The sequence below is a fragment of the Canis aureus genome, chromosome 15 (genome assembly GCF_053574225.1).
Source record: "Canis aureus isolate CA01 chromosome 15, VMU_Caureus_v.1.0, whole genome shotgun sequence".
NCBI classification, from domain to species: domain Eukaryota; kingdom Metazoa; phylum Chordata; class Mammalia; order Carnivora; family Canidae; genus Canis; species Canis aureus.
Window position 1 is genome coordinate 47,355,854 of NC_135625.1, and position 17,706 is coordinate 47,373,559.

The 17,706-nt window shown below is 36.6% G+C and overlaps 1 protein-coding gene across 13 annotated transcripts in view; it reads left to right on the forward strand.

Annotated features, from left to right (window-relative positions):
* LMBR1 (limb development membrane protein 1) overlaps window positions 1–17,706 on the forward strand; it is a 146,423-nt gene that overhangs the window by 40,058 nt on the left and 88,659 nt on the right. For 12 of the 13 annotated variants that reach the window (XR_013353109.1, XR_013353108.1, XM_077849527.1 and 9 more), the window contains one exon: window positions 16,157–16,260. The exons of the other annotated variant lie outside the window; for it this stretch is intronic. Coding sequence is in view for 10 of the 12 variants with exons in the window: in XM_077849527.1 (XP_077705653.1) it covers window positions 16,157–16,260 (104 nt within the window). In the remaining 2 variants the exon portion in view is untranslated. The remainder of the gene's footprint in view (window positions 1–16,156; window positions 16,261–17,706) is intronic. 13 annotated transcript variants of the gene reach the window in all.

The window sequence follows — 17,706 nt, forward strand, 5'->3', positions numbered from 1 at the left end:
TGAGTGCCACCACTTCCAATTTCTACCCCTTGATTCCTGGACCTGTGAACCCTGACTGGGAGAAATACTACCATCTATTGAATATAGATTCAGGGCATATACAACCTCCTAGAGTACCTTTCTTCAGCCCTGCGAGGTATTGCCACCTAGCTGACACTGTAATTGAGTCTTTAGAAGGACATTCCACCATTCTGTTGAGCCAGCTGCTTCAGGATGCATGACCAGTGAATTCCAGGGCATGGGCCCATTGTTCTTTTGTTGTGAAGCCCTGCTGTGATGATGGTAGGCAAGACATTCTCAAAGTCCACAGATAGTAGTTTTGGCAGAAGCTTTGCTTTCAAGGCAAATCTGTATCCAGAGTAAGTGTCTATTCCAGTAAGGACAATATGCTGCCCTTTCCATGATGAGAGTGACCCATTTCAATCAACCCCCCACCAGGTAGTTGGCTAATCTTCCCTGGGTGTGGTGCCATATTCAGGTCTCAGTATTGGTTTTTGCTGCTGGCCAATTAGGCACTCTGGGAACCATAGCCCGGTGAGCCTAATGGGTAGAAGTGCACATTGCTGAGGCCATGCATCACCTCCACCCTAACATTTTGTTAATGAACCTATTGGATCATGACAAGGGTGGCTGGAGAAAGAGGCTGACTGGTATCCATGGAACAGGTAATCCTATCCACTTGATTGTTAAACTCCTCTGCCAGGATCCCCCTTTGTTGAGGAGTCACATGGGACACAAATATCTTCACATTTTTTTTTCTCCCATTCAGAGAGTACTATCTGTATACCTCTGCCTCAGATTCCCTTGTTATCAGTTTTCCAATCATGTTTCTTCCTGGCCATCTAGCCAAATCACTGGACACAACCCATGAATGTACAGTTACATGTCTGGCCTCCTCCTAAATAAGCAAGGTGAACAATTAGCTACATTGGGAGGATTTCCATTCACTGCTGTCCTTCGGGGATGTTTACAGCTGTCCACTCTGGGTGGTGTCTGCATATCATGTGGAATGATCTATAAACCAGGCCTGTGTCTTTTCTTCTCTCTGTCAGCTGATGGTAGGGAACTCCCTATGAGGCCATAGGTGCAAGTTGGGGGAGAGAAGTAGTGTGGCAGGGGTGGAGACCATGGGCATTTGGGCCACTTGTTCAGGTAATTTACTTGCACCTTCAGGGCCTGCTTGGGCCTGATCACGTATATACCACTTCCATTTGATGATAGAGTGTCACTATTGCATGTCCAGTGTTATAGCTTGGTGGGCCAGATAACACCCTGTTCATGATGGGCAGCTCCAGTCATGTGGTAACTTGGTGGCCCATGATCAAATGTTCAGTCTCTGCTAAGGTCCAGTAACAGGCCAAGATCTGTTACTTAAAAGAGAGTGCAGGGCTGTCCTTCAGGGATGTCCCAGGGGTGCTGTAGTGCTGCAAGGCTTTGCTCTAAAGCCCTCAGGCTCTGTGTTGTGATCCATCTGTAGTTCTTGCCAAAGGCTCCAAACAGCATCCCTACTTCCATGGACACCTTAGGCACCATTGGATTTATGGGGCAGAGGGCCTAAGTAGCAGAGCATCTTACACAGTAGCCTTTACTTGTGGCAGAACTTTCTTTTGTGGTTAACCCCACTGTAAACTGGCAGCTCTGAGGGTCACTTGGTAAATGGGTTAGAGTGGCACTCAAATGAGGAATATGATGAATATGTTACCTTCAAAATCGAAAGAAACCCATGGACTTTATGCCTCTCTTGGTTGTAGTAGGAGCCCAGATTCAGCAACTAATCCTTCACCCAAGAAGAGGTATGTCCACATGCCCCACACCACTGGACCCCTGGAAATTTCATTGACATAGAAGGTTATTGAATTATTCTTGGATTTATTCTCCACCCTCTGACATGAAAATGTCTTATCAATAAGTCTACAGTACCTGCTATGAGGCTTCTTGCTCACTAGATCTAGTCAGCAGTGTCATCATTAGAATGGTCCACTGTGATATTTTGTGGAAGGGAAAAGAGATCAAGATTCCCGTGAATTAAATTGTGCCATTAGGGCTGAAGAGTTGGAGTGCCCTTGAGGTAAGACAGTGAGGGTGCTCTGCTGGCCTTTCAGCTGAAAGCAAACTTCTTCTGGTGGGCCTTATGGACAGAGATGGCGATAAAAGCATTTGTCAGGAGTCACACACCAGGTACTGGGATATGTGTGAATTTATTCAAGCAGTGGCACCACATCTGGAACAGCAGCTGCAGTTGAAGTCACCACCTAGTTAGGCTTTAATAATCTGTTGTTTTGGGGCTATGGGAATCACCACTTCTGCATCTTTCAGATGATGGTGACACTTATCTCTGTATTTTTTTTTTCCTTCAGAGATGTGGCATGACTTTTGGTTTACTGTTTTCCTCGTTAGAGGCAATTCTGGGGGGCTTCATTTGGCATTGCCTACTGTCATAATCCTTACCACACAGATCAGGAGACCAGAGTAGCGATTCTTTTAGCTGCGAAGTATATCTAATCCCTTATGCATCCCAGCACGAGGGATATTACCATAGACTGGGTTTGGAGGCCCACTGTGACACATGTGATACTTGAGCTCACACTCCATTGACTGACCTCCATAAGCCCTTGCTTTGAATGGTGGGCCACAGCAATGTTTTGGGTCTCCTGGAATTAGTGTCAGTTCAGAGCCGGTGTCTAGTAGTCCCTGAAAAGTCTGATGACTTCCTTCCTCACCCCAGTGCAGTTGTAGCATCCACATTCATTTGTTAGTCATTAACTGTCTGATAACATTTATGAGATTTTCTTGAGTTGTTGTTTGTCTTTTTTTGTTAAGCCTTTGTGAATTTATGCCAAATTCTTTGAGGTCTCAGAATATGTCTGAAATTCTCTCGGTCTCCCATGGATCACTGCTCTAGTACTTTCACACTGGAATTGTTTAATAAAGATTCATTGTTGAGTGAATAAACGTTATTTGTTGTGTCATTAGAAATACTTGATAAGAAAGAGCTTAATTTGAAAAGAAATATAATGGCTTGTCCTATAAAATTGTCAGTGTGGATGGTTTTGATTGCTTGTGCCTTTAGTGTGTAAATTACATGTATTAGGCTAATGTATGTGTTAATAATGCTTTAATATGTATAAACATATTTAGTTTGAATTTAATGCAGTGTCTGGACTTTGGATATGTGGATTTGAGATATTGCATATTAACCAGATTACGTTGGAATGCCACTTGACTTTTCTGGGCCAGAACTTAGTAACATAAATAAATAAAATTATTAACCTTAGTTCTAAATCTCTATCGTGTAGCAGGATATATCTTTGTCTACAATGGGAAAATGATTAAAATAGCTTGAAAACTGTGATGTACAAAAATGGTATTGGAGCTGGACTGAGAAAGAATGGTAATCCTCTGGTCCTTGACAAGTTTTAGCCCAGTGTCCTTGTCACTTGTCAGCCAGATGCTGTGAGGTGTTCCCATTGTTCACTTAGTGTGGGCATGACCTGCTGGCAGCTATAGTTATTGTAGGATGGCACAAAAAGAGGGCAGAGCTGACAAATTAAAAAGGTAGCTAACATTTATATTGTCAATTTTATTGTTAAAATTGGAAAAAAGGGTAAAAAAATGGACAGAAAAAAAGGAGATATCTATTTGTATTCACTTTCTTTGTATCTTGTTAAAAACTTAGCAGAAAACTGTATGTTGGTAAATTGAACACCAATAAAAAATAAATTTATTATTTAAAAAAAAACTTAGCAGAAAAATATGAAACTCTTCAGTTCCATAAATTGAAAAAGTGATATAAATGCTTAATGGGTTTTCCTTTCGGGGTGATGGATATGTTTTGGAATGAGATGGAGGTAGGTAGTGGTAGCACAATATTGTGGATACACTAAATGCATTGAATTTTTACTTTAAGATGGTGATTTTATGTAATGTGAATTTAAAGTTAAAACTAAACAGGAATAAATCTTCGGAAGGCAGGAGATGATGGAGTTAAGTAGTAGCCTTAAATAAAGTCAGGAAATAATTCTTCGGTATTTGAGGTATCCCCCCACTGGGTACCAATTTGCTAAGCTGTCCATCCTCACTTATGAAACAGAGACACCAGTTCATAACATGATTGTCCAATTGACATTTAGCTTGTTAAAAGGTAACTGCAATGAACCTGACTAGTTTTTTCAAGGTATGGGTTTTTTATTTTGATTTTTTTCACAGAAATAGACAATATGCTATTAGTGGATATCATGAAGGGACAATACAAAATCCATCTTTATTTTATCCATTTTCAAGTCCTACAGAAGATTAAAAAAAATCTGACTTCTACATTATAAGCAATAAAACTTAAAGAAAAGAAAAATTAGTATCACATCTCCTTTTGTATAGGTATTAAATCAAAAGTCCTTAAGAAAGTTTAATATACCATTATTAATCATTACTAGTAGTTTCTGATTAATTGGTCTTAATAGTCATTTGTCACAATATGCATCACTATAGTTACTGGATATTAATGGAGGTTTATAGCATTAAAAATAAAACACAATCTAAGTGTTCAAAGTAAGAAATTTGCTTAATTAAATTTTGGTAGATCCTAACAGTGGAGTGCTTTTTTGGCCATTATAGATGATGATCTAGGAGAGTATTTGTTGATATAAAAAGTTTTGGGGTGCTTGTATAATATTTCTACAATGGACATCTATTGCTTTTTATAAGAAAAATGTATTAAGGTAAAAAGCTTCACAACTCATTGCTAAAGTTGTTTGTTTTTTGTTTTTCTTTTAATAGAATCTGTTCTAATTCTGAGGTTCATGTAGTGCTTGGTATTCAAAAACAAACTTGTGGTCTTTCTCTAAGACTTCTTCTTCGTGGAATTTTTTTATTACATAACGCACTTTTTGGCAATTGGATTAATAAGTCTTCAATTCCACCGAAATACTGACTTTAAAAAGATTTCTCATTTTGGAAATTATTGAAAATGGCTAAACTCTGATTAATTTTGTGTTTTAAATTCATGAAGCTTTGGTCTGTGTGATAAAAAGTGATAGATAATTTGCTTTATAGTATTGTATGTCAGATTTTGGAATGTTTTGTGACTCCAGCAGATGGAGCTAGAAGTTAATGCATCTTATGGGGATGTGGCAATATAGTTTGGTTTGGTTTTAAACTAAATATTCTAGAATTAGTAAAAAATCTTTGTTTAAGTTCAGATACATCTTTGGGGGATAGTCATAGGACATCTTTCAAAAAGGTTGTTACTAATTTCGACAAACTAGAAGGTTTTTGAATTTTTTGTGTTATATTGAAGGATGTAATCTTAGTCTTTTGAAGAAGAGAAATTTGATTAATATTTCTTTTAATTTTATAAGTTAGTATATAGTCATATGTCATATATAATACATTATATTATGTATATTATCCCTAATTTAAAATTCAGAAAGTTTCATCAAAATTATAGAATAATTCTTAATGGATATTTGTGTATGTATGTCTGATGTACATTTGTAAAATGCTGGAGACTAAGTCCTACAAAGTTGCCAAGAGTATAATTACTACTTAGGAATTCCTATTCTGGTAAATAAACTTAATTTTTAGATTATTTAGACTTTGAACAAAAACTGGTTATTTATATAGATGATTATCCTGTCAAGATAAGACCATCAACTCTCAAATTTTTTGTGTTAAGTGAATATTTCTTGGAAAAATAAATATAGTAGAGGTTCTGTATCACATTAGGTCCCTTTCTACAATTGTGATTGTCAAAACCATTAACAGTAATGTTGAGTCTCCTGGAAAGGGGCAGTCGGGGTGGGGGGAAACAATTTAAAACTGTATGTGTGTGTGTGTGTGTGTGTGTGTGTATAGGTGTTATATGTACCTACATATATATAACATAAACACACATATATTACATACATATAAAGTTCACTGTGTAAAAGTATAAGTAAGCATCTAATTCCATGTCACACTAAATGAATTGGTATTCAGAATCTTTGTGATCATATTCTTCATTTTCTTGTTCTGAGGACATTGCTTTTTGTTCATATCTGTTGATACAGATTTCTTTATTTAGCTTTTCATAACTATCTTCATTTTAAATGTGTAGGTTACTTAGTAGATACCTTTTCTGATTTGTGGGCTTTTGTCCAAGGCAGATTTTTTTAAAAAAGATTTTATTTATTCATGAGAGGCACAGAGAGAGAGAGAGAGGCAGAGACACAGGCAGAGGAAGAAGCAGGCTCCATGCAGGGAGCCTGATGTGGGACTTGATTCCGGGTCTCCAGGGTCATGCCCTGGGCTGAAGGCGGCGCTAAACCACTGGGCCACCAGGGCTTCCCCAGATTTTTATTTCTTTCGATTTTCAGAGAAAAATTTGTAACTTTCCTTGCATAAAAGGGACATATATGATTAGAAGGATGAATTCTGGAAGTATGTATATTTATGGCACAATAACAAAAAGTCCCCTCTGTGGTATGAATGATACATATTTCAAATTACAAAAACTAATAAAGTTTTCCCCCCATTATAAAAGTATAGTGGATTCTAAGCATTCAGGGGTTTATATTCATGGTTGCAACTACTTGGGAGCAAGCTTTGAGCTCCCTGCTAAGTGGGAATCTGTGATTTGGCTAAAGTTGGGATTTTAACTCTGTAGTCAGTGAGGTTGGTAAATAGAGTAAATGGTGTGGCTGATGGGAAGCCCAGCTAGTATCTGCATATCAGTTTAGCTGGATCACCACTGGAACACCTCTGCCCTTAGGCATTTTGTTAGGCAGTTACCTAACAGGGATTTGGAGAATTTGGAGTTTCACAATGAGATTTAAGTATGTTTTATTAGGGGATCCCTGGGTGGCTCAGTGGTTGTTTAGTGCCTGCCTTCAGCCCAGGGCGTGATCCTGGAGTCCCTGTATTGGGTCTGCATCGGGCTCCCTTCTTGGAGCCTGCTTTTCCCTCTGCCTGTATCTCTACCTCTCTCTCTCTCTCTGTGTCTCTCATGAATAAATAGATAAAATCTTTAAAAAAAAAATGTTTCATTATTTTTAAGGGTCTTTAGTTGCTCCTATAGAAAACTTACCATATGTAGAAAAGTAAGAATAAAATTTTAGTATATTCACATTGTTAGTAATTTGATGTATTTCTTTGTAGGTTACTTTATTTTTTGGTCATTGTAGTTTTCATATATTTTTAATGTGTGTATACAGGTTTTTGTTTTGTAAACTTTTTGGGGTGTAATTAATAAGACTAATTCTTTGGGAAAGGGTTGAGAGCTAATTTTAGCTGTAATTCACATTACTTTCTTGTCTTTATCTGGTCAAATTGTTGGTCCGCATTAGAATTTTTCAGTTGTTTGGAGCATTTGCATTATGTTAGATGGCTGGTGGGAGGCACTAACATTTGTTTAGTATTTGGTATGTTATTTCTCTTCTGTTCTTTATGAGAGCTTGATGAGTTAAGTTATAGCTTATTTTATACACGAGGAAGCAGAATTGAAGTTCCTTTTCTAGCTCACATGTAGTTGATCAATGCAAACTTAGGCTAGTAAGACATAAAATGTCACTCAGACATTTGCCATCAGGACTGGGAAGGCCTTTTAAGTCATGAATAGTGTGAATGCCTCGTTTTGTTAGAGGACATTATAGCACACAAAGTACATACAGTACATTCAGTGTTTTATTGAAGTTGGATTGGTTAAAACCTTTCCATACTTGGTGTTTTTTTTTTTTTTAAGATTTTATTTATTTATTCATGAGAGACACACAGAGAGAGGCAGAGACACAGGCAGAGGGAGAAGCAGGCTCCATGCAGGGAGCCTGACGTGGGACTTGATCCCGGGTCTCCAGGATCATGCCCTGCGCTGAAGGCGGCGCTAAACCGCTGAGCCACCCGGGCTGCCCCATACTTGGTGTTTTAAGAAGGCTTCGGATCTGTCTTAGTTTATATGTCCTTACATATAAACACATGTAGAAGTGCTTAATTCTGTTTATAGTGTCCTACAAACTGATCAGAAACTCAACTAATTTTGTTTTACACAGATGGATAGAATTAATAAGCTGTCATATTCTCAGTTTAAACATTTCCTTTAGTAAAATCTTATTAAACTGATTGCTTTTTTTCAGCAGATAATATTGACAAAATTCAAAATATACCTTTTTCATCTAGAATGTTAAGTGTAAGTAAGATCCATACAGTAATACACAAATAGCACAAGATCTTGGATCTAATCCCTTGTCTATCATTTGTAAGTTATGGAATTTGTGTGCATTTATTTAACTTCTTTTTTTAAAAAAGTTTGGTTTCTGAGTGAATTGAACAAGGGATCTCAAAGTTCTTTTCTGCTCCAAAATTCTGTTTTTATTCTTGGTGCATTAAAATAGTAAACTTTTGCTTATTTTGAACAAATCTTAATTTCAGAATCCTACAAATGTATGTCTGCCCTGCTTTAAGTATTTTGTTAAAATAAAGAGATCTTTATTTAGACCATTAGAAACAGGAAGAAAGGTCCTTTTAATTTAGAGCAATTCTTTGGGGGGCAGCCCCAGCGGCTCAGCGGTTTAGCGCCACCTTCAGTCCAGGGTGTGATCCTGGAGACCCAGGATGGAGTCCCACGTTGGGCTCCCTACAAGGAGCCTGCTCCTCCCTTTGCCTGTATCTCTGCCTCTCTCTCTCTGTGTCTCTCATGAATAAATAAAATAAAATCTTAAAAATAAATAAAGCAATTCTTTGGGAAGATTTAAAACTCGTACATTTTTTTCTAGATGGTTTTCTTTTTTTCTTTCAGAGTGTAAATTGAAAGTAGCAGGTATTGAATAGTGTAATAGGAGCTTAACAAAGTGAGGCTTTGCAAGGATTTCATAATTATGTTTAATATATTTTTAGGACACTTTTTAAAAAGATTTTATTTATCTGAAAGAGAGAGAGCACACCAAGCAGGGAAGAAGGGCAGAAGGAGAGGGAGAAGCAGAAGAGACTCCCTGCTGAGCAGGGAGCTGGACAGGGGGCTTGATGCTAGGACCCTGGGATCATGACCTGAGCTGAAGGTAGAAGCTTAACTAACTGAACCACCTACATGCCCCTAGGACACTATCATTTGATTAGAATGCACTTTCTAAATGTATCAAAGAATATAATGGGAGGGTATAGAAACGGGAGAAAAAAGAATAAGCTTGATGGTTTTGTAAAGTATCCTAGAGGCCCACTGTAGAATGTGTACTGGAGCAGTTATATTTTAGGAATTTAGGGCAAGAGAGTAAAGAGAATGGATATTTTACAATAGGGAACAATTTCTTCTAGTAAGAGAAAACAAAGACGTAGGAGTTGAGGTTTAGGCTTTATTTTGTTGTTGAGTTGTGTGTTGAAACAATTTAAGAAAGGGGCAAGGACACCAATAAGGATTTGGGGGACACCTGGGTGGCTCAGTGGTTGAGCGTCTGCCTTCAGCTCAGAGTGTGATCCCAGGGTCCTGGGATTGAGTCCCGCATCAGGCTCCCTCCAGGGAGCCTGCTTCTTCCTCTGCCTGTGTCTCTGCCTCTCTCTCTGTGTGTCTCATGAATAAATAAATAAAATCTTTAAAAAAATATTTGGGAAGTCAACTTCAAACAGTGGGTAACTACAGGTTGAAAACAGTTTTAAAGATTAACAAATCCATGAGTACAGGGAGGAAAGAATGAGTGCTCTGCCAATGGTGTTTTATGCCAAGAGCAGTCCCCGTATTGTTTCATCAAAAACAAAGGCTCAGATATGAAGTAAGAAAAATTAAGAAAATCAGTATTCAAGTGTTGGTAGAGGAACACTTTATTTATTTATTTAATTTATTTTTAAAGATTTTATTTATTCATGAGAGACACACACGGAGAGGCAGAGACACAGGCAGAGAGAGAGAAGCAGGCTCCATGCAGGGAGCCCAATGTGGGACTTGATCCCAGGACTCCAGGACCACTCCCTGGGCTGAAGGCAGGCGCTAAACTGCTGAGCCACCCAGGTGTCCCAGTAGAGGAACACTTTAAAAGCTACATGTAGTCTGGCCAAGATGAAGTAAGAGAGACTGTATATTATCCTCTCACCTAAAACAACTATGTTTTCATGAAAACATAGGCACTGAAGAATAGCAGTTCAGGTTATATGAGTCCTGCAACAGCTTGAGGGTGCTGCCGGGAGGATGGGGGTACAGGCTATAGTTGAGGGGGCCAGGTGGCTGGAGGTTCTGGGCAGAATGCTAGACAGAGAGTTGCACAGAGAAACATCTTGTTTTACAGCTGGATAGAATTAATGGGCTATCATAATCTCACTTTAAACATTTCTCTTAGTAGGATCCTATTGAACTGATGTTCTTTTTTGGGGGGAAAAAAAGCTGAAATGAAGGGTTTCATGAGGTTGCGTTCTTATTGGAGGCTCTGGGGAAGAATTTGCTTCCAGGCTTATTTTATTGGTTGAATTTGGTTCTTTGTGGTTGTAAGACTGAAGCCCTCCGTTGCCTTGCAGGTGCTGGTCTATGCCCTAGAGGCTGCCCACCTCTTATGTTTTTCAAGTGAGCCCCCTACCCCCAGCAAGAGTGGGTTGAGTTCCTCCCTGATTTATCCTTCCAGTGCTTCTCTCTGACTTCAACTGGAGAAAGTTCTCTGCTTTTAAAGGTTCATTGGGTAGGTTGTACCCACCTGGTTAATCTTAGATATCTGTCTTCCTATATTAAGGTCCATAACCTTATTAGTTATATCTGGGGTCTTTTTGGCATTAATACTGGGTTGAACAGTGGTCCTCTTTTTCGCCCAACCCTCTCCGTTCGGGTCCATCTAGAACCTCAGAATGTGGCTTTAATTTGGGAATAATATTTTTGTGGATGTAATTAGTTAAGATAAGGTCACACTGGATTAGGATGGGCCCTAATTTATACTAGTGTCCTTATAAGAGGATAAAACAGAGTCACAGACACACCTGAAGTAGGCTATGTGAAGACAAAGGTATAGATTGGAGAGATGCATCTATAAGACCAGAAATGCAGCTATTAGAAGAGACAAGGAAGGATTCTTCCCTAGAGCCTTCAGAAGGGATATGGCTCTACTAATACCTTGATTTTGGATTTATAGCCTCCAGAACTGTGAAGGAACAAATTTTTGTTGTTGGAAGACATCTAGTTTGTGGTATGTTGTTAGAGCAGCCCTAGAACACTAATAGACCATGTAACACTTTCACAGATTCCAGGGATTAAGATATGGACATCTTTAGGGGTACACTCTGCCTACCTTGAGTCTGCAGCTGAGTACAAAGGAAAGAAAAACCCATAATGAGAAGAAAAATAAGTTAAAACTGGCTTTGAATTGACACAAATTCAGAATTGATAGACAAGAATATTTTCATGAAGTTGCATTCCTTATTGGAGGCCCTGAGGAAGAATGTGCTTCCAGACTCATTCAGGTTATTGGCTGAATTTTGTGGTAAAATATAAAAGGTTTTATTATATAAGTCTTTTAAAAAGATATTGGCTGCTTAAAAAAATAGTAACAATGTACTGTGATTTTATAACATACACAGGTAAAATGCATGACAACAATGCTCAGAGGCAGAAGGAAAGATAGAAATACACTATTGGAAGGTTTTTATGCTGTACATGAAGTATTTCAAGTGATAACTTGAAAGCAGATTGTGATGAATTAAGGTGTATGTGATAAACCTGCAAATAACACTAAAGTAGCTCAACAAGGAGATATAATCAGTAAGCAACTATAAGAAAAATTTTTAAATGGAATCATAAAAAATAGTTAATCCAGAGGAGCACAGAAAAAAGAAGAAAAAGGGCAGATAAATGGGACAAATAGAAAACAAAGAGCAAATCAATAGACTTACACCTGACCATACCAGTAAACATTGGTGATCTAAACATTCCAAGTAAAAGACAGGGATTAGGGGCTCCTGCCTGGCTCAGTCAGAAGAGCATGTAACTCTTGATCTTAGGGTTGTGAGTTGGAGCCCCACATTGGGTTTAGAGATGACTTAAAAGTAAACTTCTAAAAAAGGACAGAGATTATCAGATTGAATGAAAAGACTCAAGTATATGCTGCCTATAGTAAATCCATTTTAAATATAAAGACACAAATAGGTTTAGAGCAATAGAAGAAAAAAGGCATAACATGCTGATTCTAATGAAAAGAAAACTGGAAAAGGTATATATTATTATTAGGAAAGGGTGTGGATTTTGCCAGGCATAAATAATGAAGGACTTAATTCATCAAAATATATAAGATATGTTCTTTAATGACCGTGAAATTAAATGGGAAATCACTAACAGAAACATAGTTAGAAAATTCCTCAGTTAGGGGCTCAGTGGTTGAGCATCTGCCTTTGGCTCAGGTTGTGGGGTCCCAGGATCGGGGCCTGCATCAGGCTCCCCCCGGGGAGCCTACTTCTTCCTCTGCCTGTGTCTCTGCCTCTCTCTGTGTCTCTCATGAATAAATAAGTAAAATCTAAAAAAAAGAAAATTCCTTAATTATTTGGTAACTAAATAGTAGGTCAAAGAAGAAATGAAAAGAGAAATTTGAAAATACTTTTAATTAAATGAAAACAAAAATAAAAGATTTGAAAATTTATAGCACTAAAATGCATGTTTTAGAAAATAAAAAAGGTCTCAAATCAGTGCCCACAGTTATATAACATACACAGGTAAAATGCATGACAACCAGGGAGAAGATAGCAAATGAATACCAAATTAAGAAGATTGGAAATAAAAAAAGATAGGAGAATCAGTGGAATAGAAAACAGAAAAAATACAGAGAAAGTGAGATGAATAAAACTGATAAAGGTGCAGCCAGGTTGATTAGCAAAAAAGAGAAGAGACAGCAATTACTAATATCAGGAATGAAAGAGATGACATCATTATGGATTTTACAGGTATTAAAAGGATAATTAGTGCACATTGTGAACATCTTTAGGCCAATATCACACTTTAGAGAAATGGAAAAAATTGAAAGGCAAAAACTACTAAAGTCTCTCAGATATTGTAGAAATGCTACAAACAAAACTGTAGGCCAAGAAGACTTGACTGTCAGTTCTACTAAATATTTAAGGAAGAAGCAATACCAATTCTATACAGGCTCTTTCAGAAAATTGGAAATGAAGGAATAATTCCTAATTCATGGTGCCCAGCATTACCCTGATTCCAGAACTAGACAGACATTACATGAAAAGAAAATTACAGACCAATATCTCTTATGAACATATTTTCATAAATTCTAAACAGAATTTAGAAAATCAAATATAACTATACAAAAAAGAATAATACAGTATGACTTTTGAAAAATCAGTGAATGTAATTTCAATATTCAAACACTAAAAAAGAAGTCACCAGAATACATGCAGAAAAAGCAGAAGAAAAACTGAATATTCATTCTTGATAAAATCTCTTCGCACAATATGCATGAAAGGGAATTTCTTCATCCTAATAAAAAGCATATATAAAAGCCCTACAGGTAACATTGTGCCTAACAGTGACAGACTGAATGCTTTTTATCTATGAATAGAAACAGGGCAAGGATGTCCCCTCTCATCACTTCTATTCAACTTTATTGTGGTGAATTTTAGAAAGTACAGGACATTGAGGTTGGAAAGGAAAAAGAGAAACTGTCTCTATTAACAGATGATATGGTTGTCTATATAGATATTGTGATGGGACCTATTATTAAAATGCTATTAGAAACAATAAATGAATTTGTAGGGTTGCAGGATACATGATAAATATACAAAAATCAATTGCCTTTCTCTAAACTAGCAACAAATAATTGGACATTGATTAAAAAAATGCCAATTGTATACAGTAGCATTAGAAATATGCTTAGGATGCTTAGGGATGTGTGAGACTATACACTATAAACATAAAACAGTGCTGACAGAAATAAAAGAATGCCACAATAAATGGAGAGATACACTGTGTTGATGGATTAGAAGACAATGTTAAGATGTCAATTCTCCCCAGATTGGTCTATTGATTCAGTGCAATCTCATTCAAAATCCTAGCAGGCCTCTTTTCTTTTCTTTTTTTTTTTTGATAGAAATTGAAAAGCTGACCTGAAATTCAGATTGGAATTCAAAGGACTTAGAATAGCCAAAACAACTTTGAAAGAGAACAAAATTGGAAAACTTACTACCCAACTTGAGGATTGTTTTAAGGCATAGTAGTCAAGATGGTGTGGTATCTGCCTAAAGATAAATAGATCAGGGATCCCTGGGTGGCGCAGCGATTTGGCGCCTGCCTTTGGCCCAGGGCGCAATCCTGGAGACCCGGGATCGAATCCCACGTCGGGCTCCCGGTGCATGGAGCCTGCTTCTCCCTCTGCCTGTGTCTCTGCCTCATTCTCTCTCTCTCTCTGTGACTATCACAAATAAAAAAAAAAAAAAAAAAGATAAATAGATCAACTTGATAGATTAGAGATCCCGGAATATATCTACACATATATTGTCAATTTACTTTAAGTGAAGGTGCAAAGGCAGTTTGGTGGAAAAAGGGTGTTCTCTTCTACAAATGGTGTTGGAGCAATTGGATAATCAAAGGGAGAATATGAACTTCAGTCCATACCTGGCACCATATTCAAAAGGTGACCCAGAGAGGTCATAGATGTAAATATAAAGCTTAAAATGTAATCCTTATAGAAGGAAACATAGGAGAAAGTCTTAGTGTTACTGGGCTAGACCATAATTTCTTGGGTAAGATGTCTAAAGCATGATCTATAAAAGAAAAAATTGATAAATCGGACTTTGTCAAAATTAAGAAATTTTGTTCTTTGAAAGATACTTATTAAAAGGATGAAAAGACAACCTACAGATGGAGAGAAAACATCTGCAAATTATATATTTAATAGAGGACTTGTATTCAGAGTATATAAAGAACTTGCCAAACTCAACAATAAGTAAACAATCTAATGACACTGGGCAACAGACTTGAAGAGACTCTTCACCAAAGAAAATATAAATGGGTGGCAGATAAGTTCATGAAAATGTTCATGTCATTCTTTATTGATCAGGGAAATGTAAATTAAGACAGTAAGGAAATGCCACTGTACACCTGTTAGAATGGCTGAAACTGATAAGACTGTTCATCCCATATTTATGGTGAACACAGAGGGTTTTGTATTTTGTTTCTCTAACTCCTGTCCTTGGAACAGCATCTTCTAAATAAGGGCAATGAAAGCACATCAGTTGCCTGTTTTCCAAAGCACTGAATGATAATTGCATATGATAGATTGAATTTATGCTTAACATGATTTTATCGTTAACTCTTGATTTTATAAATATTATAAGCATTAATTTAAAAATTGTCTTTAAATTTGCATGTTTTACCTCTAAAACTTGTAAGATGTTTGGCCAAATATAATCCCAAAGACAAACTTAAAGTCTTCTTTATCTAAATCTATTTTTATTATCATCCTAGTAGCTTTTTATTGTGATTTTATAAGAGTACGGAATGTGCCAGAAAGGGAAAAGGTGATATGAACTTGCCTGCCTCTCTTACATTTTCTTTCCAACTTAGAATCGCTTACTGAAACTTCTATGATATAGTGGCTTTTAAAAATCCTAGGAATTAACTCTGCCCCTGGCAGGTTCTGCAACCTTACCTAAGTTATATAACCAACCTCAGCCTCTGTCTTGTGGTGGGATTACTATGAGGCATTTGTATAACATTGGTAAGTCACTCAGAATAGTACTTGGCACAGAAGGACTCGATAAATGCTAATTGTTATCTTTAGTGTTTTTATTAGGCTTAAATGATATTATGCATGTAAAATGTCTAGTAGAATATCTGGCATTAAGTGCTCAATAAATGCTAGTGACTGATTTAAATATTCAGGTGCCATATGTCTAAAGAGACTGTGTTTTTGGATCTCTGCATTTGTCATATCTTTGGTGAATTTGTTTTAGAACATGAGGAAAAATATTTCTAGTTTCTATATTGGCATTTCCTAATAGGTACAACTTACAAAGTTACAGAAATTTGGATGTGTAATTATTTTCTCATTTCTAAGTTTAGGTGATTTGTTAGGTCACTCTCTTGAAGTTTATGTTTTTATTATGAAAAAGTCTAGATCTTTAAAAAAAAAAGTATAGATCTTTGACTAATAATTTAGTATAGTAATTTCTTTTGACATGGCCTGTCTCTGATCTTTCTTCTGTTTTTGTTACCTCTTTATAGGTTTGTGGAATCTTGCTTCTCTCTTTTCCAACCTTTGTTTATTTGTGTTGATGCCCTTTGCCTTTTTCTTTCTGGAATCTGAAGGTTTTGCTGGCCTGAAAAAGGTAAGTGAATCATATTTTGGAATTAAATTTGTTGAATTAAGAAGTCCATGTCAAAAAAAAAAAGTCCATGTCATTCATGTTGAGCTACTAAAAGCAGGCTTGAACAACCACTTGACTGGAGTATAAAAAGTTTAATTAGTAATAACAACATCTTATTAATACTAATCGTGTTAATAATATTAATAAAATTGCATATTGAATGATTTTGTGTGTCCACAGTGCAGAAATCATCTTCTGGCTTTTGAATGTTTTTATAGTACATACAAACTTGGTGGAGTATTTGTAGAGAATAAAGCTGATAAAATAGCTGTTTTTCCTTTCTTAGGGTCTCTCATTTAGTTTAAAGCAGGACATGAACTTCTCAAAATCTTAAAACATATCTTGATGTAAAAGTTATTTTACATCCAGTATTTTGGAGAGTGGCATTTATAAAATCAGATGTCCTCCTTTAGATAGTCATGTTCTCAAGATACTGTGAGTTACTGATCTTAGTAAATATGGGACGTTAGAAGTGAGCAAAATAGGAGACTTTGCAAGAGCATCTTAAACAATCAGTCCATATTGTATCAGTGGCAGTAGCTTCATCTGTCTTTGAATATAACATTTTAAAGTGAAATGAATGATGTTTAATGATGTTTTTGTTTTTAGCTTGTGGAGGTCTTTGCTGTAAACATTTGGAAAATAATACAAAGATTTAAGTAGTTAATACTTTTTGGCAAAATGAGTTCTTGGTGTTACAGTTTATTTATAGATACATTACATCTTTTTATTTTTATTTTTAAAAAATATTTATTTATTCATAAAAGACACACACACACACAGAGGCAGAGACACACAGGCAGAGTGAGAAGCAGGCTCCAAGCAGGGAGCCCAATGCAGGACTCAATGATCCCGGGACTTGATCCTGGGACTCCAGGATCACACCCTGGGCCGAAGGGAGGCGCTAAACCACTGAGCCATCCAGGGATCCCCTCATTACACCTTTTTAGTTGTTAGTTCTATTTGTATTGTGATATATGAAGTGAAAGGATGCCTTTGTATCTTATTCTTAAATAATACTGTAATGCCAATTCAATAAGTTTGGCAAGGGAAACTGTAAACTGTGAATTTTTATTACTTTTTATTTCATATAACTTTTTATAGGTACTTAGGAATGAAATTTTTCAGTCTCACATTTTGACAGGTCTTCTAATTTTAAACCTTAAGTACAGCATTTTTTAGATCTGTGCATTGAAGGATGCCAGGAAAGAGTCACTGAGAGGTGATAAAGTGTTGTTTTAGTTGATGCACCCTTTTACTTTCTAGATACTATTCCATACTTGAATAGTTTGAACTTGAAAATTCAGAGTTGATTTCACATATAGTAAATGTACTGAGATCAGAATGGATCATTGTGTTTGGCAGACAAATCTGACATTGAGAAAACTGGCTTTGATGTATTGGAAT